This window comes from Carcharhinus amblyrhynchos, chromosome 6 (genome assembly GCF_965287045.1).
Source record: "Carcharhinus amblyrhynchos chromosome 6, sCarAmb.v2.hapA, whole genome shotgun sequence".
Classification (NCBI taxonomy): Eukaryota; Metazoa; Chordata; class Chondrichthyes; order Carcharhiniformes; family Carcharhinidae; genus Carcharhinus; species Carcharhinus amblyrhynchos.
Window position 1 is genome coordinate 17,225,019 of NC_137329.1, and position 24,062 is coordinate 17,249,080.

General features: G+C 43.8%; 1 protein-coding gene across 2 annotated transcripts in view; it reads right to left on the reverse strand.

The window, feature by feature from the left end:
- Positions 1-24,062, reverse strand: part of shank2b (SH3 and multiple ankyrin repeat domains 2b) — a 919,901-nt gene that overhangs the window by 508,967 nt on the left and 386,872 nt on the right. For both annotated transcript variants that reach the window (XM_080189952.1, XM_080189951.1), the window contains exon 13: positions 21,341-21,498. In XM_080189952.1, coding sequence (XP_080046078.1) covers positions 21,341-21,498 — 158 coding nt within the window. The remainder of the gene's footprint in view (positions 1-21,340; positions 21,499-24,062) is intronic.

Here is a 24,062-nt window from a genome sequence, read left to right on the forward strand (position 1 = left end):
ACTGGCATGAATCACCAGATGGCCTCTGTGTTGCACAGAGTGCTGTAAATTAATTTCACTAAGCTCACCCAATAAACCCCTGTTCTCCTGTTTGTTGGTCGCTTAGAACTTTTTTGGGGAAAATCATGCCCCACATATTTCAATGAGATGACCTAAGAACAAAGAACAAAGAAAATTACAGCACAGGAACAGGCCCTTCGGCCCTCTAAGGTTGCACCTACTATGCTGCCTGTCTGAACTAAAACCCACTGCCCTTCCAGGGACCATATCCCTCTATTCCCATCCTATTTATGTATTTATCAAGATGGCCCTTTAAAATCACGATAGTATCTCTAAGTTTGTTTATTTATTAGTCACAAGTAAGGCTTACAGTAACACTGCAATGAAGTTACTGTGAAATTCCCTGCTTCCACTACCTCCCCCAGCAGCCAGTTCCAGGCACCCACCACTCTCTGTGTAAAAAACCTGCCTCATACATCTTTAAACCTTGCCCCTCGCACCTTAGTCTCCAGAAATTTCAGAAAACAGAGATCTACTCTACTTAATCACTCAGACCAGGCATCAACCTCACGAACCTTCTTCCTAATCCCTCCAAGGCAATTATATCCTTCCTTGGGTATGGAGAACAAAACTGTACAGCATATTCTCAGTGCGATTTCACCAAATCCCTACAAAATTGCAGCAAGGGTTTCTATACTGCTGATATTCTTCAACCCCTTTGCAATTAGGGAGAACATACTTCCCTCTACCCTAACTGCCTGCTGCACCTGTATGTTAACGGTCCGTGATTTGTATACAAGGACCTCTAAATCTGAATGCGACCATTTAATACTCTGTCACCTTTTCAAAGATATTCTGCCTTTCTATCCTTCCTACCAAAATGAATAAATTTACATTTCCCTGCATTGCATCCAATTGCTTATCTGTTCAATTTCCCTTTGCAGTCGCTGTGTCACCTCCTCACCTCACTTTCCTAACTGGTTTTATCAGTCCCATTTCATTTTTTAGATTGACTCCTGCTGACTACAAATGTTCACTACTTACTTATGCTGCACATTAGCAGTTGTCACATCGGTTGCATTTGCTTTATTTAAAATTCATTGAAGGGGGGTTATTTTTAATAATAAATAAAAGTAGATTGATTTCTTTCCTGGAACTTCACCCAGAGAGTGTCGGCATGTGTGTGTGAGTCTTTTCCCCAAATCATACATCAAAACTACAGAAGAAGATAATTAGTTCAGGTACAGACTGTCTGAGGGAGCACAGTCATTACTGGGGAGAAGCTCTATAAATTAGTCCAGAAAGAATTGGAAGCACTTTCACAATGCTGTTACACCTGAAATTGTATTGTGCAGCTACTGTTCCTATATAAATGCTTAATGTGAATGTACAAAATCACCAACTGCTCCTTGTATTGCTAACCTGATTTGGTTTAATTTGCAAAGTTAACATCTGTATTTAAAAAAAATGTGAATATTAAGCACTTATTTGGAAATAGTGCCAATCAGGAAATTAAGAACATAAGAACATAAGAAATAGGAGCAGAAGTAGGCCATCTAGCCCTTCGAGCCTGCCCCGCCATTCAATAAGATCATGGCTGATCTGTCGCTGCTCAGTTCCACTTTCCTACTTTCTCCCCATAACCCTTAATCCCCTCTCTTATCAAAAACCCATCAACCCGCGTCTTAAAAATATTTAGCGAGGCAGCCTCCACCACTTCAACGGGCAGAGAATTCCAGAGAATTCATTCCATAATGACCAGAGACCCATGATTGGCATAACACATTACGTGAAAACACCTTTGATACGTGACTACGCTATCATCAGCCACATATAACCACAGCAGAAAAGATCTCTTCATTTAGAGACAGAATATTCAGGGCACAGATTCTGTCGTGCATCTGAGTTTTTTTGTCAGCACGTCTTAAAATGTGGAAATTAACAAAGAGTCTTGTGTAAACACAAGGAAGAGAAACAAAATGCTTCAAAGCAGCCAGCAGGCCAGGCTAAAAGGAGAGAGCTTTTATTTACATCGGGCCTCATCACATCCCCACGATGTTCCAAAGCTCCTTATGTCCAGCAGTTAAAGTGTAGCCGTTGTTATCTTATAGAGAAGCAGGGCAACTAATTTGCACTTAGCAAGGTTCAACTGAGATCAAATGAGATGAATGTCCAGTAAACACAACTTTAACAATGCCTCAAAAGTCCCCACAGACAGCGCAGTACTTCTTTGAGGTGCAAACTCAGCAATACGTTTTCACACAGCAAGCTCTCAAGCAACAATCTGATAAGCACCAGATTATTCGCTTTTAAGTTTGGCTTAAATGGGGCAGCACAGTGGCATGGTGGCACAGTGGTCAGCACTGCTGCCTCAAAGCGCCAGGGACCCGGGTTCGATTCCCGGCTAGGGTCACTGTCTATGTGGAGTTTGTACATTCTCCCCATGTCTGCATGCGTTTCCTCTGGGTGCCCCGGTTTCCTCCCACAGTCTGAAAGATGTGCTGGTTATGTGCATTGATCCAAATAAGCACCGGACTGTAGCGACTAGAGGAATTTCACAGTAACTTCATTTCAATGTTAATGTAAGCTTTACTTGTGACTAATAATTAAAATTTTAATAACTTTAATCTCCAGGAACGCAGAACTCCAATGTTCTTCTTTGTAATATTGCAGTGGGACATTTATGTCTACCTAACGGGGGATATGGAACATTGTTTTAACAAAAAAATGGCACCTCAGGGAGTTATCACTTCTCAGGATTGCTAGCCCCGATCTCGTGCTCGGGTTTCTGGTGTAGGACTTGAACTTGCTACGTCCTGACTCAGCAGCGCCATCCACTAAGCATTGGCTGATACGGGTGGTACAATTAAAGTGAGCTTAGAGGATTAGGAGAACTCCCTGCGCTATAAAGGATGGCTTTAAAATCCGCAGCAATGCAGCAGTTTGATGTAGAATACGTGCTCAGCTTCTAATGGGGATTGGTGATGTTTGTTAAAACTGCAAGATGCCTGAAGATGTTTTACCATATCAGATTGGGCGGGGGAGAGGGGTTGCAGGTTAGAATCCCAACGATACAGAGGAGGCTGTTTGGCCCATCAAGCCTGCACCAACAACAAGCCCACCCAGGCCCTATCCCCATATCCCCACATACTTATCCTGCTGGTCCTCCTGACACTAAGGGGCAATTTGCTATGACCAATCAACCTAACCCGCACCTCTTTGGACTGTGGGAGGAAACCAGAGCACCCGGAGCAAAGCCATGCAGACACGAGGAGAACATACAGACTCCACATTGACAGTGACCCAAGCCAGGAATCGAACCCGGGTCCCTGGTGCTGTGAGGTAGCAGTGTCATCCACTAAACATTGGCTGACACGGTGGTATAGTTAAAATGAGCTTAGGGGACCAGGAGAACTCCCTGCATCATTTAACATCTGCAGCAATGCAGGATTTCAATGTAGAATCCATGCTCCAGCTAACAATGTGCAAAACAGTCCACAATTAAACCTGAAACTTTGGTGAAATGAGGGGCTTCCAGCTTCATTAACATATTTAAAATGCCAGCCTGCCTCCCCACCCTCCCAAAGAGTGGTTTGACAGCCCACCCTTTGTCTTCCTCTTGGGGATTTTTTGCCCATTCATTCCCCCCCTCCCTGGCCCTCAAACACTCCCACCCACTCACTCATGTTAAAATTCCTTTCTGTCTGACTGACGTGAGCAGAGGGGGCTTTACAATCCTTCTTCATAAAAAAATCCAGGGTAAGTTTTTACACAGCTGCAAATGTCATGGAAAATTGAGGAACCAGTTGCTGAATAATTCAATCAAACCTTTTTAGTTTTGCTGTCAGTGTCTGGATTTTATTTCTTTAACGGTTTTTTTTTGGAGTTAACCTTTCAGTCCATTACCAGCATTCAAAAAGAGATTCATTGCCTCAATCGTTTTAGCTAAGCTGCTAAAGGGAGAATGTGGATAGGATTTACACACGTAAAGCGTGGAACAGAAGTGATGTATACTGGCTGCTTCCCCCATACTGTTGGACTTATAGTAACTGACTGCAGACTAAATGAGGTGGATGGTGATTGTCTGAAGCAGATGATGGCCAGTTTGACAGCTCTCTTAATTCTTTCCGTTAACTTCAGTGAAAACAACCACCAGGAGGGATGAGCAATGGGCCAGTGATTTGCCATCACTCATTTTACACCATCGCACAATGTCAAGATCCATCCCATGGTGTCACAGCTTTAATCATTGCTGTAATACAGGAAATGTATTGAAGGTCAGCAGGAGTTAAAAGTATCGCATGCTTTACTGATATTAAACGGCAATAGCTTGTGTTTACATAGCACCCTTAACTCTACAAGATGTCCCAAGGTGCTACACAGGAGCATTGTAAAGTAAAATTGGGTGCAGAGCCACAGGAGGAGATACAAGAGCAGATGGTCGACAGCTTAGTCATAAAAAGAGGCTTGAAGGAGTGTCATAAAGATCATTAAGACACAGGAGCAGAATTAGGCCATTCAGCCCTTTGAGTCAGCTCTGCTAGATCATGATGGATATGTTTCTCATCCCCATTGTCCCGTCTTTTCCACATAGCCATTGGTCCCCTTACCATCTCTGTCTTAAATACACTCAATGACCTGGCTTCCACAGCCTCCTGTGGCAATGAATTCCACAAATTAAAAGTTTATTTATCAGTCACAAGTAGGCAATAACACAACAATAAAGTTCTGTGAAAATCCCCTAGTCGCCACACTCCGGCGCCTGTTCAGGTACACCGAAGGAGAATTTAACATGGCCAATGTACCTAACACAGTACGTCTTTCGGGCTATGGGGGGAAACCGGAGCAGCCGGAGGAAAGCCACACAGTCACGGGGAGAATGTGCAAACTCCACACAGACAGCCAGGAATCGAACCTGGGTCCCTGGCGCTGTGAGGCAGCAGTGCTAACCACTGCGCCACCAGCTGAAGGGATTCCTCTTTTTCTCAGTTTTAAATGGTCATCCCATTACTGTGAGGCAATGCCTTTAGATCCTAGTCTCTTCTACAAATGGAAACATCTTCCCCACATCCACGCTATCTAGGCTTTTCATGAGAATAATGGGATGAGGAGGGGGAGAGGCTGAAGGAGTGAGCTCCACAACTTAGGGTCAATGCAGCTAATGGCCTGGCTGCTAATAGTGGAGACGTGAAAATCAGGGACACTCGAGGGGATAAAATTAGAGGAACACAGATATGCCAGAGTATTGTGGGATTGGTGGAGATGACAGATGTAGGGATGGGTAGGGCCATAAAGAGGTCTGGAAACAAGGATGGACATTTTAAAACAAAGGTGTTGCTTTACCAGGAGTCAGTGCAAATCTAGATTTCCATTGCAAATTTAGATCATCAGGGGAAGAGGGAAATGGGACTTGTTTAAAGTTTATTTATTAGTGTCACAAGAGGGCTTACATTAACACTGTAATGTAGTTACTGTGAAAATCCCCTAGTCGCCACACTCCGGTGCCTGTTCGGATACACTGAGGGAGAATTTAGCATGGCCAATGTACCTAATCAGCACGTCTTTCAGACTGTGGGCGGAAATTGGAGCGCGTGGAAGAAACCCACGCAGACATGGGGAGAACGTGCAGGCTCCACACAGACAGTGACACAAGCCAGGAATCAAACCCAGGTCCTCGGTGCTGTAAGGCAGCAGTGTTAACAACTGTGCCACTGCGCCACCCCATGTGGACTGCAGCAGTTCATGAACACTGCTTCTCTGGGGCAATTATTTGTTGTTTTGTGTGGGTGTGTGTGTGTGTGTGTGTGTGATTGTGTGTGTGTGCACGTGTATGTATGTGTGTGTGCACGTGTATGTATGTGTGTGTGTGTATATGTGTGACTGTGTGTGTGTAGCGCGCATGACTTTAGGGCATCTCAAGGGAGTTGTGTGCTTTCACATTTCATATTGCACATTAATAAGCTTTACCTTTCTATTTGACAAGACCGGTTTTATAATAAATGACTGCGCTTGTCATTATTTGAAAGGAGCCTAATTAAAGTTCCCTTTACCCTGGGTAACAGTGGTGAAAGCAAATAATTAGCCATTAACGTTCTTGTACAATGCATGGTCCACAAAAGAGACAATTGAAGGCCAAACACAGGCCCAGCCCAGGAAAGCTCTCTTCATTTTGGTAAGGGCTAGAGGATCCTCCTGCTAAACCCCATAAATAATGTAGATTTCTGACAATGCAACTGTAGCCCCTCTCTCCTTCCTCCCCCATCCTCTCCTCATGCACCACCCTGGACTGCCCTTCCCATTCCACGCTCTGATAGACTTGGGAACCAAACAAGTCATCGTTCTTTCCTAATCTGTCTGGTAGAATTAAAATAAAGGCCAGTGCCCCCAAGTAGTTTGGGCCTTCAGCCTATTGGAAAGAGCAGGAGGTGCGTCATTCAGTGGGCGGCATGGTGACACAGTGGTTAGCACTGCTGTCTCACAGCGCCAGTGACCTGGGTTCAATTTCCCGCTTGGGTCACTGTCTATGTGGAGCTTGCACTTCTGCCCCGTATCTGGGTTGGTTTCTTCCGGGTGCTCTGGTTTCCTCCCACAGTCCGCAAAGACATGCCAGTTAGGTGGATTGACCATGCTAAATTGCCTCTTCATGTCAAGGGGACTAGCTAGGGTAAATCATGGAGTTGCGCGCGTGACTCTAGCCTAAGTATTTGTCCATAATAACAAACATTATCCTTGAGACACAGGGGGCCAAAACCACAACTAACCTTTATGTTAACTGTAAGAAATCTCACAACACCAGGTTAAAGTCCGACAGGTCTATTTGGTATCATGAGCTTTCGGAGCATTGCTCCTTCATCAGGCGAGTGGCTCTTCTTGGAGATCCTCTCCACTTTGAGCCGGCGGTGTCGGTGTGGAGATGCTGGACTGGGGTGGGCACAGTAAAATGTCTCACAAAACCAAGTTAAAGTCCAGCAGGTTTATTTGGTATCACGAGCTTTCAGAGCACTGCTCCTGCATCAGGTGATGGAGGAACAGGTGACTCACCTGATGAAGGAGGAGTGCTCCGAAAGCTCAAGATTCCAAATAAACCTGTTGGACTTTAACCTGATGTTGTGAGACTTCTTGATGTGCCTATCCCAGTCTAATGCTGATATCTCCACATCATGGCAACCTTTATGTTGCACTTTTAAGGTAACAAAACTCCCTGAGGCTCTTCACAAGAGCGTAATCAAACAAAATTTGACATCAGAGCTTCAGAACCTAATCAGATAGAGGAATGGCTGCCAATGGTAGAGGAATCAACATTAGGGAAGCTCAGAGGGGCAGAAACACAATTAGCACAGAAGGTCATAGGGCTGGAGAAGGTTAGCAGTAATGGAGGGAGTCAAAAATAAGAATGCAAATTTAAAAATAGAAGTATTGTTAGATCTTGAAGGCATTGTAGGACAGGGGTAGTAAGTGAATGCAACTTGGAGTATGTTAGGATACGGATGGAGTTTTGGATAGGGTCCAATTTACAGCGAGTGCAAGTTTGGCAAACATTACCACAGCCATAAGATACCACTTTGTATGCTATGCATCAGTTGTTCATAACAGCACTGTAATCAAGTTAGAGAAGCTACTATAAAGTTTGGGAAGTGTATAAATTGTCACTATTCCAAATGCGCTCCCCCACTTGTTAATCTCCACTTTTCAGTTTGATCTAATGGTACAGTCTCTATTTTGAATCTGTTGATAGTACGATCGAACGTTGTATATGTTAATTTAGCCGCACAAATAAAAATTTTAAACCACATTTCGAGCATCAGTAATGCTTATAATTAATAAGCGGTGGAGAATTCATTGTTACGCTCTCTTTGCTGAATAAAGTCCACACATTGTGACTGTTCAGAAGGATGTATGGAGGGCTAAACATAATCTACTTCTGAAAGACAGTAGGTTAAAGGAATCAGAAGACCATTTCTTACACATATTGTCTTTCAGAGTCAATTGGCTTCTGTTCCAAAAATAAAGGAGTAGAACATTTTGTTTTATAACCAAAGTGTATCAAGATGACACAGCGGTTGGTGAACAAAAGAATAAAACAGCATACAAATCTGGAAAGTGCTGCCTGAAAGAATAGTGGAAGCAGGTTGCCCTGTAACTTTTAAAAGGCAAAATAGATAAATACTTGAAGGGAAAAAAAACTTCTGAGGTGTGGAGAAAGAGCATTGGATAGCACCACCAAGGAAATGGCACAGGCACTACAGGTTGAATGGCCTTCCTTTTGTACTCTATTATTCTACATTTCTCTGAAATTCACAGAAGTTTATGCCGTAAAATGGAATACATTAGACTGAGTCCCATTAAGGGTTAACTGTCATAGTCTGTAATGTCAGAAGAGGAAGTGACATAGACTCATGCGATCTGAGAGTCCAGGAGAAAGCAGAATGGAAAGGAGTTAATGCAATTGTAAATATGTTACGATAAAGTTAGTGGGGGGTGATCTTACCAAATTAAAAAGTCTTAAGTGCTGAGCGAGCACGAAAACGGGAGTGAAATGTACCCATTTTTTGGGTGAGCTCTCCGATGCAATCATAGGGCACTAAGAAAAAGATGTGATTCTCACATGTAGGGGGAGATTCTTACCATAAGAACATAAAAAATAGGAGCAGGAGAAGGCCATCTAGCCCTTCGAGCCTGCCCCACCATTCAACAAGATCATGGCTGATTTGAAGTGGATCAGTTCCACTTTCCCGCTTTCTCCCCATAACCCTTAATTCTCTTGTATATCAGAAATCTATCTACCCGTGACTTAAATATATTCAGTGAGGTAACCTCCACCACTTCAATGGGCAGAGAATTCCAGAGGCTCACCACCCTTTGAGTGAAGAAGTTCCTCCTCAACTCCGATCTAAACTGTGCCCCACCCCCCTTATTTTGAGGCTGTGCCCTCTAGCTCTGCTATTCTTTCTAAGCAGGAAGAATCTGTCTACCTCTACCCTGTCTATCCCCTTCATTATCTTATATGTCTCTATAAGATCTCCCCTCAGCCTTCTAAACTCCAACGAGTACAGACCCAGTCTATTCAATCTCTCCTCATAGGCTAACCCCCTCATCTCCGGTATCAGCCTAGTGAACCTTCTCTGCACTCCCTCCAAGGCCAATATATCCTTTCGCAAATGCGGCAACCAAAACTGCACACAGCACTCCAGTTGCGGCCTCACCAGTGCCCTGTACAGTTGCAGGGCATGGTGAAGCCGCATGGGGGGGCAGTTTAGAACGGAGTTGAGGAGGAACTTCTTCACTCAAAGGGTGGTGAATCTCTGGAATTCTCTGCCCGTTGAAGTGGTGGAGGCTGCCTCGCTCAATATTTTTAAGACGCGGGTTGATAGGTTTTTGATAGGCAAGGGGATTAAGGGTTATGGGGAGAGGGCGGGAATGTGGAACTGAGCCACGACAGATCAGCCATGATCTTATTGAATGGCGGGGCAGGCTTGAGGGGCTACATGGCCTACTCCTGCTCCTATTTCTTATTATGTTCTTATGTGCTTATGCAGCAAGACCTCATTGCTTTTATATTCTATACCAGGAAGCCGTCTGCTGCAATCTAGGGAGCGCCATTATGCAGGTGCCCCAATCTCCCAGTATGCTGTGTACAACTGTACACAGCGCACTGTGTGATCTGTCACTCCCCCTCATCTCCCCGGACACTGCCCCAAGATTGACCACCACATGTCACGAGCAGCACCCCCCCAACCCCCCCACCCTGCAATCATGCCACCAGGATATCATGACATCCCCTCACTGATCTCCACTCAGCCGATCACCAGCTCCAATCCCTGGTCCCATCTGCTTGCACTGCCCTGTGTCTGGTGGGCACTGCCAGGCTGGCACTGGGTGGGGGGAGGGGAGCTTTAATCGGTAGTGCGAATCAGTCCATCCTGGTAGAGCTCACCAAATTTTTGTCCCATTAATTTCGAAAGGGTGATAACTATGGCAAAACAGAGCGCAGGTCCCTAACTCTGGGCATCCTTTGCATGGTCCAAGATAGTTCCTCAGACAGTTGAGTGAATCACAAAGTCAAACAACTGACCCTGTGTGGAAGGAATTACTCTCTGGAGTGCCTGTATCTCTGATCAAGGTAAATAACCAACTTGCTCAATCTTAGGTGAGACAATTCATGAGTACATCACCTTCACTATTTCCCACTGTGAACATTTTGAAAATAAAGCGAATTAACTTGACTCACTGCCAACTTCTTAAGATGAAGGGAGGATGACTAATCAAAACCTTCATGTTACTACTCATCAACAGACTTTTCCAAAGTTGTGTTGGCAAACTCATTCACTTAAATCTGGGTTCGATTCCTGGCTTGGGTGACTCTCTGTGTGGAGTTTGCACAATCTCCCCGTGTCTGCGTGGGTTTCCTCCAGATGCTCCGGTTTCTTCCCATGGTTCAAAAGCTGTGCTGGTTTGATGTATTGGCCATGGTAAGTTCTCCCTTAGTGTACTCGAACAGGCGCCAGAGTGTGGCGACTAGGGGATTTTCACACCTTAGATGCACTCTTATAGAGGGAGAGGGTGAGAGACAGATGCTCTCTCCAACAGCTGGAATATGTATGCCAAATCCCAAACTCCAGCATTCGCTTGGAGTGGCATGGTGGCACAGTGGTTAGCACTGCCGCTTCACACTGCCGGGACCTGCATTTGATTCCTGGCTTGAGTCACTGTCTGTGCAGATTCTGCACATTCTCTGTGTCTGCCTGGGTTTCCTCCGGGTGCTCCGGTTTCCTCTCACCTTCTGAAAGGCATGCTGGTTAGCTGCATTGGCCATGCTAAATTCTCCCTCAGTGTACCCAAACAGGCGCTAGAGTGTGGCAACTAGGGGATTTTCACAGTAACTTCATTGCAGTGTTAATGTAAGCTTACTTGTGACACTAATGAATACATTTTTAAACTACTCCACGGAAAAATTTCTGGGCCAGAAAGACTTAATGCCTTGCCAAATATATAACTGAGTAAAGTTTAATATTGGTAAATAGGCTACTCACTTGACAGCTTGAAAGATGGCAACCTAGAAAACAGCCTCCTCTGGAATAATAGCTATGCCTTACCCTAGGGAGCCCTGAACCTCCCCATATTCACTTATAATGGCCTCATTTGAGTACTGATTGGCATCCAAACTTCCTTACAGCTTTAATACACATGAATTGCTCTCTAACCATTATCTCCCGCTGAAGTACGTTGAAATGTAAAATACATATTCCACTGCGGCAGCTTGGTTGAGGCAAAGTGTCAAGTGTTGCTTCGGAAATTGTCACATTCTAAACAGAACCAATTTTTAAATTAATAATAAACAAACGAAAACTTGTATGTTAGATAGGATTTTAAAAAAATAGAGGCCGAGCCGAGCTGAGTCAATTTTGCCACCTTTGACGAACTATGTAACAGTGCAGAGATAGTGAGCCTCTTTACCCTGAGGTACTGATTAGTACAATCAGTCCATTATTCTGTTCACACAGCAGAGGAGGCATCTCAAGATTCGATATTCATTTAGATTGCAGGCTACTGTTTACTTTTCACTTTTATTGCCAAGCGAAAAACAGGCAACTTTGCAATCTGGAAACCCGTCCTTTACACTTCACCCCGGTTTTAGTTTTCCCGAACACCAGTCTTTCACCAGCTGAGGCCGGAGTGCAGGGAATGTGGAACTCGCTCACACCCAGAATAAATGAGCCGATGACATGGGGTCCTTTAAAAAGAAACTGGACAAGCACGTGAGCTGGTAAGGAACAGCAGGATATATTGACGAAATTAGATAAAGATGTGCGAGGAGGCTTCATGGAACATAATTACTCTCAAAGCCCTTTTGGATCTAATGGGCTGCTTCTAATTCTAATTGGTCTAATTCTATGCCATTCCATTCTAGAAGTGGAAATGGCTGCCTGTAGCTTCTGATGGTGTTTTCCCTGAGGCTGCTGAGTTGTGGAATTATCCCATTGCACCACCTTTATCTGTGGTAATTGTGTTAACTGTGATCAAGGTGTCCTCTCCACTGTCTGTACAAGCATTTGCCTCTGATCTGATTTAACATCAAACACAAATGCAACTCAGGTGGAATCTGGGCTTTGCTGAGTCTAATAGCAGTACACCAGACTATAAAAGTATCATTTGATTTGGTGGTGTTCTGCTGTTTCCAATAACAAAATGTAAATACACAAGTGTAGGTTTAAATTCAGTACTAGAGTATTTACCATACACATGTAACAAGTAGGCTGTCCTGCCCTCCTCTCTTGCTCCAACATTCAATTAGCTCAAGATTTTCTACCTTGACTCCACTTCCTCACCTTAGCCCTATATTCTCTGATTCTCAACACTTTTGAGTAAAGGAATTTCTCCTTGCCTCAGTCTGACCCTTTATTCCGAGACCGTGTGGTCCATTGTTCTTCAACCTTGTCAAGACCCAGAAAGCCAGATGGTGAAGGTGGAGGATTGGAGTTCATCATTACACACTTCTGTAAGTATATATTCACTGAAACCTATAATGCAAACATACACCTCCTCACCCAACAACCACAGCTTCAGTCAGTTTTCTTTTTATGGGAGCACAAGGGAATCCCAGTTAATACCCACCCCCTCTATATAATTAAATCAAATTAACACTCTCAAGATTCTTATGTTCCAATGAAATTATCTCTCATTCTTTGAGGCAGCATAGTCCTAGGCTACTTAATCTTTCTCTACAGGACAATCCCCTCTTCCCAAACTCCCCCTAACTCACGCATACCCTTCTGTCAGTATGGAGCATGGTGCTCTAGATGTAATCCCACCAAGACCGTACTGCAGTCAGAGTTCTTCCCTTTTACAATCTAATCCCTTTTGCTTGGTTAGTTTCTTGTTGCACCTGAATGTACAAGGACACCCAAATTCCTCTGGGGTTCCCAGTTTTGTACTGTTTTAAATAAAATGCTGTTCTTTTATATTTCCAACCAAAATGAATAATGTTACACCTCTCTATCTCTCCATCTTCGCTTAGCATCCACCAACCCCACATGTTTGGAGGCAGCCTGCTATTGGCCGGCGGCAGGATCTTCTGGTCCCTCCATGGCCAATGGGATTTCCTGTTGTTCACACTCTGTCCTGCTGGGAAGTTTGGGGTGGGGTCTCGCCATTGGCAGCTCCTGAAGATCCTGCCTGCGGGAACGACCGGAAGATCGTGCCCAGTGTTTTTAGATTTTCAATCACCTACTCGTACCCCTTCCAATAAAAGTGTTGAGACATCGCTGTGTATAATCCTGTTTTGTCCAGGTTGAGCGCTTTGTTCTTTGCAAATTAACTGTGGGATTGTTGAGCCATCACTGAACAATGAAAATGCTGAGATAATCTTATCTACATTAATTTATAAACTGAATGTGGCCTGAGACATTAAAGTGTGTTGGCAACATTCATAAAGAAAACATGACCTGGATTTTTCTGGAATTGGGTCCACTCCAGAGGCCTTTAAAAAAGGTGGGGGTGACTCCATCCCAGGGTTACTGCCTCCATTCCTGGCTCTGGTATTTTCTCCAGAGTGAGATAATGCACTCAGGTCATGGCCATTGTGGGGATAGGCATCTCACACACCCTTACAATATTCATGGAGGCCAGTCAGCTTCTTGAGGACTTATAGTTCCCAGTCCCTAAGAAAGATTAAGAACTATAATCTGGATTCAGGAACCTGTTGAAAGATACTTTTAAAAGCTCTTCCCCAGGCCCCATCAGATCTGCAATCCATAGTCCTGGCATGTTCCTTCCACATTTCTATGTCTCTTCCATGCCCACTTACCCAGTATGCACTATGTACAGAATCAATGAACGATGTAATAACAATAGCAAGACTTTAAATACTTGTGAGGAAACAGCCATTCCAAAATTGCTTAGAAGAATGTTGACTACACTGCCCTCATCTACTTTCTTGGTTATTCCTTCAAAAAACTCAATCAGATTTGTGAACCATGATTTTCCACTCATAAAGCTATACTGACTGTCCTTAATCAGTCCTTGCCCTCTTAATGCCTGTAGATTCTGTCTCTCAGAATATCTTCCAACAACTTACCCACCACAAATGTTAGGCTCACCAGCCTTTAGTTTCCAGGCTTTTCCCTTCTTAAACAAAAGCACAATATTTGCCACCCTCCAAGTCTTTAGGCACCTCACCTATGGCTGGCGATGATTCATTATCTCTGCCAGGGGACCCGCAATTTCCTCCCTAGCCTCCCGCAGTGTCCTGGGATACACTTCATCAAGTCCTGGGGATTTATCTACCTTGACGCACTTTAAGATTTCCAGCACCTCCTTCTCTGTAATATGTACACTCCTCAAGACATCACTATTTATTTCATCAAGTTCCCTAACATCCATGCCTTTCTCAACAGTAAATACTGATGAGAAATATTCATTTAGGATCTCAGCCATCCCTTGTTGATCTGCACACAGATGACCTTGTTGATCCTTAAAATTAATTATCTCCATAATTACTCTTTTGCCCTTTATGTATTTGTAGAAGCTCTTTGGATTAATGAACTTAGGTTAACCAGTCTGTAATTCTTTGTTTTCTCCCTGCTTCCTGTCTTAAACAGCAAGGTTACATTTACCACTCTCCAATCTGTCGGGACTGTTCCAGAGTCTCCAGAATTTTGGAAGATGACAACCAAACGATCCAATATTTCCATGGCTACCCCCTTTAGTATCTGGGGTGTAGATTGTCAGGCCCTAGGAATTTACCAGCTTTCAGTCCCATTAATTTTTCCAGCATTGTATTTCTACTAATACGAATTTCCTTCAATACCCCCCCCCCCTTCTCATTAGGCCCTTGGTTCTTTAGCATTTCTGGGAAGTTATTTGTGTCTTCTTCTGTGAAGACAGAATTGAAGTAGTTACATAATCGCTCTGCCATTTCCTTGTTCCCTATTATAAATTCTTCTGTTTTAGACTGTAAAGGACCTACATTTGTCTTCACTAATCCTTATCTTTTTATACACTTATAGAAGCTTTTACAGTGTGTTTTGATGATACTTGCAAGTTTTACTCTCATATTCTATTTTCTCCTTTTTAATCAATCTTTTTGTCCCCCTTTGCTGAATTCTAAACTTTTCCCGATCCTCGGGCCTGCTACTTTTTCAAGCAACTATATGCGACTCCTCCTTGGATCTAATACTATCCTTAATTTCTTTTGTGAACCATGGTTTGGCTGCTTTTCTTGTTGTGGAAGTCCCATCGACAGTGGCGGGAGCGTCCGACAAAATGGTACACAACTTCCCGCCAGGAGAAACACACCATGACAGAGGCCAGAGAATTCCCACCCTTTATTTGTTAATTAGTGTAAACAATGCCGGTGCAATGTTTGTACGTTGGCTTGTTAATCATTCCAATTCATGTCAAGTAAATCAGCTGCTTATTGTGCAGTGCACTCAATGTGTCAATACAGCCCATCTGTAGAAACATTTCCAGTAGTGCCAAACTCAGTCCAGAGTGGCAAATTTCCTTCCTTTGTAGAAATTACTGTTGCTTGTCTTCCATCTGTGTCAGCTTAATCATCACAAATCAGCCACTGCAATGGAATCAGCGCCTGCAGCTTATGTGGCACATGTTCTCTCCTCTATCTTTATCATTTAATTACAATTAACCTCATTCCTGTTTGAACAGTGTCATCGGGGACAGACAGAGCAGAACACAATTTGGTGTCAAGACTCACTCCTGGCAGGTTTCCTATGGACGATGAACAGACAAATTGCTGCTCGTATTGGAAGAGAAGTTACAACTCAGTTCAAAGCCAGCACCACTCCGATTACGGGGGCAGAAGGAATGAGCGAGGGATGTTGGAGGGGGTGCTGAGGAGACGGAAGTGGAGCACGGCAGCACAGTGGTTAGCACTGCTGTCTTACAGTTTTTATGCCAGCCTCGGGTGACTGTCTGTGTGGAGGTTGCACATTCTCCCTGTGTCTGCGTGGGTTTCCTCCAGGTGCTCTTGTTTCCTCCCCCATTTCAAGATGTGCAGCTTAGATGGATTGGCCATGCTAAATTGCCCCTTAGTGGCAGGGTAAATATATGGGTGACGGGATAGGGCCTGGATGGGATTGTTGTCAGCACAGATTTGATGGGCCGAATGGCCTCCTTCTGCACTGTAGGGATTCTATGATTCTAGGAGAGGAAAGACAGGGGAGAAGGGCAGGGGAAAGAGAGGAGGGAAGGTAAGAGTAAATAGAGGGGGGATGTGGAGGGGAAGGGAAAGGAGGAAGGGAAGGGGATATGGAGCGGGAATGGAAGGAAGGTGCATAAACAGGGAGTGTGCGAGCAAGGAAAAGGGGATATAATGGCCGGAATTTTACCCGCATGCCCACCCAAGGCTCGTAAGATTCCGTCCGAGGCCAATGGAGAATGCCGTTCTGCGACCTGATTCTGTGGCGGGCGTGCCGGTAAAATTCCGGCAAATAGTACAATGTTTAAACCTAACAACTCTTCATACTTAAAAGCTCAACACAAAATCTTTGATATTCAAAATTAAATTGTACACCGTTAACCACAGTTTCATATTTTACCTGCAGTTTCCTAATGGAATGGACTATAAGACGTGGAGCAGGATTAGGCCACTCGGCCCATTGAGTCCGCTCCACCGTTCAATTACGGCTGATACTTTTCTCTTTCCAATTGTCCTGCCTTTTCCCCATAACCTCTGATCCCCTTATTAATCACGAACCTATCTATCTCTGTCTTAAAGACAGTCAATGAACTGACGTCCACAGCCTTCCACTGATTCACCACTCTCTGGCTAAATGCCTCTACAAAGGCTTGTCTTGAACATTGGAGAAAGCCAAAACAGGACTTGAATAGAGGCGAGGCCTCAATGTCTTTTTTCCTAATCCCTGATTTCTTGCAATCATTTGGTAAAAGTCCTCTTGTTGTATCTATCCCATTAAAGACCAGTAAAGGGACACGGTGGATTTCAGTGTTTGATTTCTGCCTGCTATAGATCTACACACATCACTTTGAAGCAATATGTTCATTACAGACACAAGTAGCAGTGATCTTTCTGTGGGTTCGCTTCCAAGTTAAAAAGCCTTTTAATGCAGGCATGCATAAATGATGGCAGAGAATGAATCACAAAGAACCCTGCCTCAGCTGCAATGTGAAAGCCAGCAACATATTAGCGAGATTTCACCTTAAAAGTATTGGCAAATTAAAAAATTAATATGCAGCTTATTATATTTAATGAAAGACACACTCTTGGTTTCACTGAGTTGAACAAAGGGAGCTGAAAAGCAAATCATTCTCATTCCTAACAGCCAGTTGTTTGACAGCTATGTCAGACATTATATTATTAACATTTTAAGAAGTGGTTAACACGTAAGCCTCGAAAGGAAAATATTAAAATGGACAGATGCTGAACATGTTTGCATGACATTCTTCTGGCCCCATTTTAGCAGATCCATTAACTTATTTAAATTAAAGTACATTTGTAAGAGCGAACGGGGGGCTTTCATATGAACTTGTTAAGTATTTGACATTTATATCGGCAAAGGTCATTTTTAAGCAGTAGAGTGACATCTAGGAATGTGGTACAAGAGCAGAGGAACTCAGATTATACGATAAAGCTCCAAGAGTGAAGGCCAAATGGTTTATAAATGTCAAATGAGCTCTAAGATCAGCATATAATATATCTTGGAATCACGTTCCTAGTTGCTTTATCATGGAATTACAGAATCGTTGTAGAATAATCACAGAATCCCGAAAGTACAGAAGGAGGCCATTCAGCCCTTTGAGTCTGCACCAACAACAATCCCACCCAGATCCTATCTCTGCAATTTCACTTATTTATCCTGCTCTCTGACACCAAGGGGCAATTTAGTATGGCCAATCAACCTAATTTGCACATCTTTGGACTGAGCGAGGAAACCCACACAGATATGGGGACAATGTACAAGCTCCACACAGACAGTCATCCAAGGCTGGAATCAAACCTGGGTCCCTGCTAACCACTGTGCCACACAGAAGGAGGCCATTTGGCCCATCATATCTGTGTCAATTCTTCAGTTGAACTATCCTATTCGTCCCCCTTGCCTGCTCATTCTGCCTGACCTTTAATTTTATCCCTCTAAGTATTTATCCAATTCTCTTTTGAATGTTGCCAGCGAATCTTCTCCCATCACTCTTTCAGGGCAGTTGGCCAGATCACACAGCTCATTATGTGAGGAAACGTCGCTTCATGTTGCCTCTTCTTCTTTTGTCAATTATCTTTAGTGCATGCCATTTGGTTATTGATTGTTCTACAACTGAAAACACTTACTCCTGATTTAGTCTCACCTCTATCAAACCTCCTCTAACTTGCTGTGTTAAGAGAAAAAACTCCGGCTTCTCCAATCACCCCACATAAGGAAATCCTTCATCCGTGTAAACTATTTCACCAAATCGCTTTCCAAGGCCTTCCTAAAGATGTGGTACTCAGAACTGAACACAATACTCCAGCTGAAACCCAACCAGTGTTTTAAAGTAGGTTAGCATGGTCACAGGAAGGATATCTAATATTTATCACTGATGAAAATATTTAGGAAATTAACAAGTTATCTTAGTAAACATTGAGGCCTTTATGGTTGAAGAAGAGGAGGATAAGACAAAATAATATGGTGACGGATTCAGAGTATTGACTCTAATTTATTGATGTGCATGGGGCCTTAGCCAATATATGGATATGGAATTGGCAAAGGTTAGGCAGAGTTCTGTTGTTGTTGTTTGTACACTGCAGTTGGTCATTTGACTCCTCAGTGTGAGACCATCCATTCAATAAGCTTCAGCACTATCTTAACATTCTACAGTTACTTATTAGTGTCACAAGTAGGCTGACATTATCACTGCGCTGAAGTTGCTGTGAAAATCCCCCAGATATCACATCTGGCACCTCTTTGGATACACTGAGGGAGAATTTACCTTGGCCAATGCACTTAATCAGCACGTGTTTCGAACTATGGAGTGAAACTGAAGCCCCCAAAGGAAGCCCAGGAAGACACGGGGAGAATGTGCAAACTCCACACAGACAGTGACCCAAGTCAGGAATTGAACCCGGGTCCCTGGTGCTGTGAGGCGGCAGCGCTAATCACTGTGCCGGCATGCTGCCCTTCGAAACTTCCCAAGCTCTCACTGATGGCTACGATGGAATCATGCCTGGAGGAATTTTAGGGCACTCATATTCTGTTTCCAGGACACCTCCCACTCCCCCAGCAGCCTCAGATGTGGCCAAGTCTGTCCCAGAAATAGTCCTGATTTTATAAAGCAATAAATTTAGAGCAACCACTGGGGAGAAAAATACTCAATGACTGACAAACATTTGGAATAAGCTGTGGAGTGTGGTAACAATACTGAGGTTATTCAAACCAAAGGGAGAGTGTATTTAGTGGAGGGGTGATTTATCCACTTGTTCTGGAATCTGATATCCCGAGAGTTGCAGCTCAGAAGCTGATGAATACTGCAGTACTGTGATTTCCTGCCTGAAATAATGTGACGCCCTGGGACTCACACAGGGGCTGTTTGTCCCTTTTATCTCACATCAGGATATCAAAGTAGTCCACAGTATAAACTACAACAATCTGAACAAAGAAAATGTTCAGAGTTATTTACGTTCCAGAGAGACAGAATGATCAGCAAAAGCTGCCCAGATTGGATACTCATTTATTCTGGAGGATTGCTCTTTTTTTTAAAAGCTTAAGTTTATTTATTAGTGTCACAAGTGGGCTTACATTAATTAGGGGATGTGAAAATCCCCTAGTCACCTCACTCTGACTCCTGTTTGGGTACACTGAGGATTCAGCATGGCCAATTCACCTAACCTGGACTGTGGGAGAAATTCGGAGCACCCGGAAGAAACCCACGCAGACATGGGGAGAATGTGCAAACTCCGCACTGTGCGGAGTGGCCCAAACCGGGAATCGAACCCTGGAGTCTGGCGCTGTGAGGCAGCGGTGCTAATCACTGTGCTCCTGTGCTGCCCTTCTGTTCCTTGCTTACACTAACAGTTGATTAAAAAAGGGTGATAAATAACATACGACGGAATCAAAGATCAAGCTTTACTGTGAAAAACTGAGCTGAGTAGAATATGTCATGAAGGGTAGTTCATTAGCATTTTTTTTAAAAAGGAGGAAATGTATACAGTCTATGTTTTCAGCACTTTTGCAATTGGACTTTTCAGAGTCACCTAAATAATCAAAAGTGCCGCTGGTGATTGTCAATCAAAGAGGATGCTCAATGGTGAATTTCCCAGTGATTCCATTCCATCTTTTGAGACAGGAGTCCACTCAGGGAGCCCAATGTACCTGACAATCATCTGCTAAAAGATGATTTATATCCGTTTAGCACAACAGGAAAGAAGGTCTGACAAAGGATCATCTACACTCGAAACAGTGGCTCTGTTCTCCCTCCACGGATCCTGACAGATCTGCTGAAGTTTTCCAGCATTTTTCTGTTCTTATTTTAGATTGCAGCATTCGCAGTATTTTGCGTTTAGGAAAGAATGTCTCTTGTTCTTGAGATTTTGAGAGATTTTTAACACATTATTCCAGCTTAACGGTGGCACAGTGGTTAGCACTGCTGCCTCACAATGCCAATTCTGGCCCTGGGTGGCTATTTGTGTGGAGTTTGCACATTCTCCCCATATCGGTGTGGGTTTCCTCCCACACTCTAAAGATTGGGTCGATTGGCCAAGGTAAAATTGTCCCTTAATGTCAGGAGAATTAGTAGGGTAAATACGTAGGGTTATGGGGCGAGGGTCTGAGTGGGGTTGTAGTTGATATAGACTCAATGGACCAAATTGCCTCGCTGTACTGTAGGGATTCTATGATTCTAATAACCCCAAGATCAAGATTACATACAATATTTCACTCAGACCATTACCTATTGTACATTCTCATTCCTTGAACAAGCTTTTTGGTATCTGCCCTTATGTGACTTCGTGTCAAATTTCGTTTGATAATGAGACTGTAAAAAACCTTGGTTCATTTTGTACATTAAAGGCAGTTATATAAGTTTCTGTTATAACCTGTTTTTTAATTTAAAACCAATGTCTTAAATTGCACAAAGATATAACGTATATATCTATTGTCCAAGGAATTGACACTAAGGGGCAATTAAATATGGCCAATCAACCTAACCCGCACATCTTTGAAGTGCGGGAGGAAACTGGAGCACCTGGAGGGAAACCCATGCAGGCATGGGGAGAACGTGCAAAGTGTACACAGTTGCCTGAGGGCGGAAGCGTAACCGGGTCCCTGGCGCTGTGAGGCAGCAGTGCTAACCACAGTGCCACCATGCATTCTGTAAGGAGGAAGCAAGTACTAACCTTTCACCCGATCTCCTTTGTTGAGGGGAATCTCCCCATCTCCTTGAGGCTGGTAGGACCTCAACACGATAAACTGCCTTCCAGGAACGGCACTGTAGAGTTTGCGCTTTGGTCCCTGGTTTTCCAGTCCAAAGACTGTCTCCTTAATAACAGCGGGGCTGTAAACAAACACAAATAACAACAACAGCGTAAACAATTCTGCAGGGCAAGGGGTAATTACACTTAAATGGATTCTCACAGTCAAATACATTGTTGCAAAACTTCTGATTTCTAGGTTTTTCTTGCTAAGGAATGTATTCATTTCATGAAAGGGAAGGCTGAGTCTGAACCCACATACAAACTGTGAGTGGGCTGAAAACTAGTGCCACTATTTTAAGACTCAGTAATGCAGTTGGCGCTGAAAATTGCAGGCCGCCAACCTACATTTGTTTGAAAACTAGGCCAATATCAATGTACCTTCTCCTTGAGAGGCAGTGTGGTGCTTGAGGATAGGGAGTTCCACAGCAAAAAAACCTTCTGGCTTCATTTCCTCAGCGTGCTAATTTTAGTGCCCCACTTCCTGAATTTGTGTTAAACCTGGACTATTTTGGTGCTGCTGTTAACCTGTTTAGGTTAAGCATCGATCACCATGAAGGGAACATGTCGCTTTCCTTGTCCTCAAAAATCCAGATGAACTGGGGCACGTTCTCCTTCCAGGAGAATTACTAAGCCACAGAGAAAATAGAGTTTTCACAGAGTGCCAGCTTTGGCTCAGTTGATTGACTTCCTTTCTCTGCATTGACAGGTTGTGAGCGCAAACGTTTTTGCCACTCCAAGGGAATGAACATAGAAGATAGGAGCAGGAGGAGGCCATTTGTCCCTTTAAGCCTGCTCTGCCATTCATCACGATCATGGCTGATTGTCCAAATCAATAGCCTAATCCTACTTTCTCCCCATAACTTTGATCCCATTCGCCCCAAATGCTATTCCAAACCACCTCTTGGATACATTCAACGCTTTGGCATCAACTACTTAAGAAGTTTTTTAAAGTTTATTTATTAGTCACAAGTAAAGTTTACATTAACACTGCAATGAAGTTACAATGAAATTCCCCTAGTTGCCACAATCTGGCACCCATTAGGGTCAGTGAACCTAACCAGCACGTCTTTCAGAACGTGGGAGGAAACTGGAGCACTCACACAGGCACGGGGAGAAGATGCAAACTCCACACGGACAGTGACCCAAGCCAGGAATCGAACTCAGGTCCCTGGTGCTGTGAGGCAGCAGTGGTAATGAATTCCACAGTCTCTACTTGCTCCATTGTTGGTGATGCTGGCTGGATGAGACATTAAACCCAACTCCAGAAGCTGGCTCGGAGCAAGATAAAGATTCCATGCTATTATATAAAGGACAGCATGCAAACACATCAATTCTCAGTACTGCTCGTGGGCTCTTGCTGTGTCCTAAATGGCTATTGTATTTCCAAACCTCTAATTGTCTCCAAACCAGCCACTGCAGAGCAAAAACAAATTTGTTGAGTGAACTGTATTTTTTAGGAACCTGATTGCTTCTATATAAATGTAAATCCTTTTTCCCAACACCAAGGAAAAATGTTTTTGTATCCCAGAGGGTGGTGATGGTCTGGAATGCACTGCCTGGGAGGGTGGTAAAGGTGGGTTGCCTCACAACCTTTAGAAAGTACCTGGATGACACTTGGCACGCCGTAACATTCAAGGTCATGGGCCAAGTGCTGGTAAATGGGATTAGACGAGAGGTCAGGTTTTCGTGCAGACTCAATGGACCGAAGGGCCTCTTCTGCTCTGTATGATTCTAAGATTCTATATTTATGAGCATTCAGAGGGTCATTCTAACTGTGGACAATAGTGTACAACTGGTGATAATGAAATGGCCTCCCCATTATACAGCCCGCCTAATTGTCCTTTCCACAAACTGCTGTCGGAGGAGGGGGTTTTCTATCTGAAATAGTTAATTTGGTACCACCCATTAAAATTACTCCTTAACAATGCCCTGCGATTCTACTGTTCTGTTGTAGTGATGTATGCTCTACTTTACAGTGATGCTAAAGTAATGGTAGAACTTTGGACAGACTTTCCAGATCGATGCCAGAAAGGACTCCCGTTCGAAATGATAGGAAACAAGTTATCTCATATAATATGGCAGATATGGGGAGATGGGGTATTCATAGAATCGCTACAATGCGGAAGGAAGCCATTTGGCCCATTGAGTCTGTACCAACCACAATCCCACCCAAGCCCTATTCCCACAACCCTCATTTACCCTAGCTAATCCCCCTGTCACTAGGGTCAATTTCACATGGCCAATACACATAACTCACACATCTTTGGACTCTGGGAGGAAACTGGAGCACCCGGAGGAAGCCCACGCAGATACTGGGAGAATGTGCAAATTCTACAGAGACAGTGACCCGAGACCGGAATTAAACCCAGGTACTCAGAACTGTGAGGCAGCAATGCTAACCACTGTGCCACTGTACCGCCCAAAGTTACAGCACACAAGTCATTCGGCCACAGACACTGTGCACAGCAGGAGGTCTGCCCATTTTTGCTTCCTGTCCAGATTTGTCTTCCCGTGGCAAAGTTGATTTTTATCTCCCGTCTGGCTTACAACTGGGGAGGCAGTGGCAGAGTGAAATTATCCCTGGACTAGCGATCCAGAAACATCGCTCTGGGGACCCGTGTTCGAATCGCACCATGGCAGAATT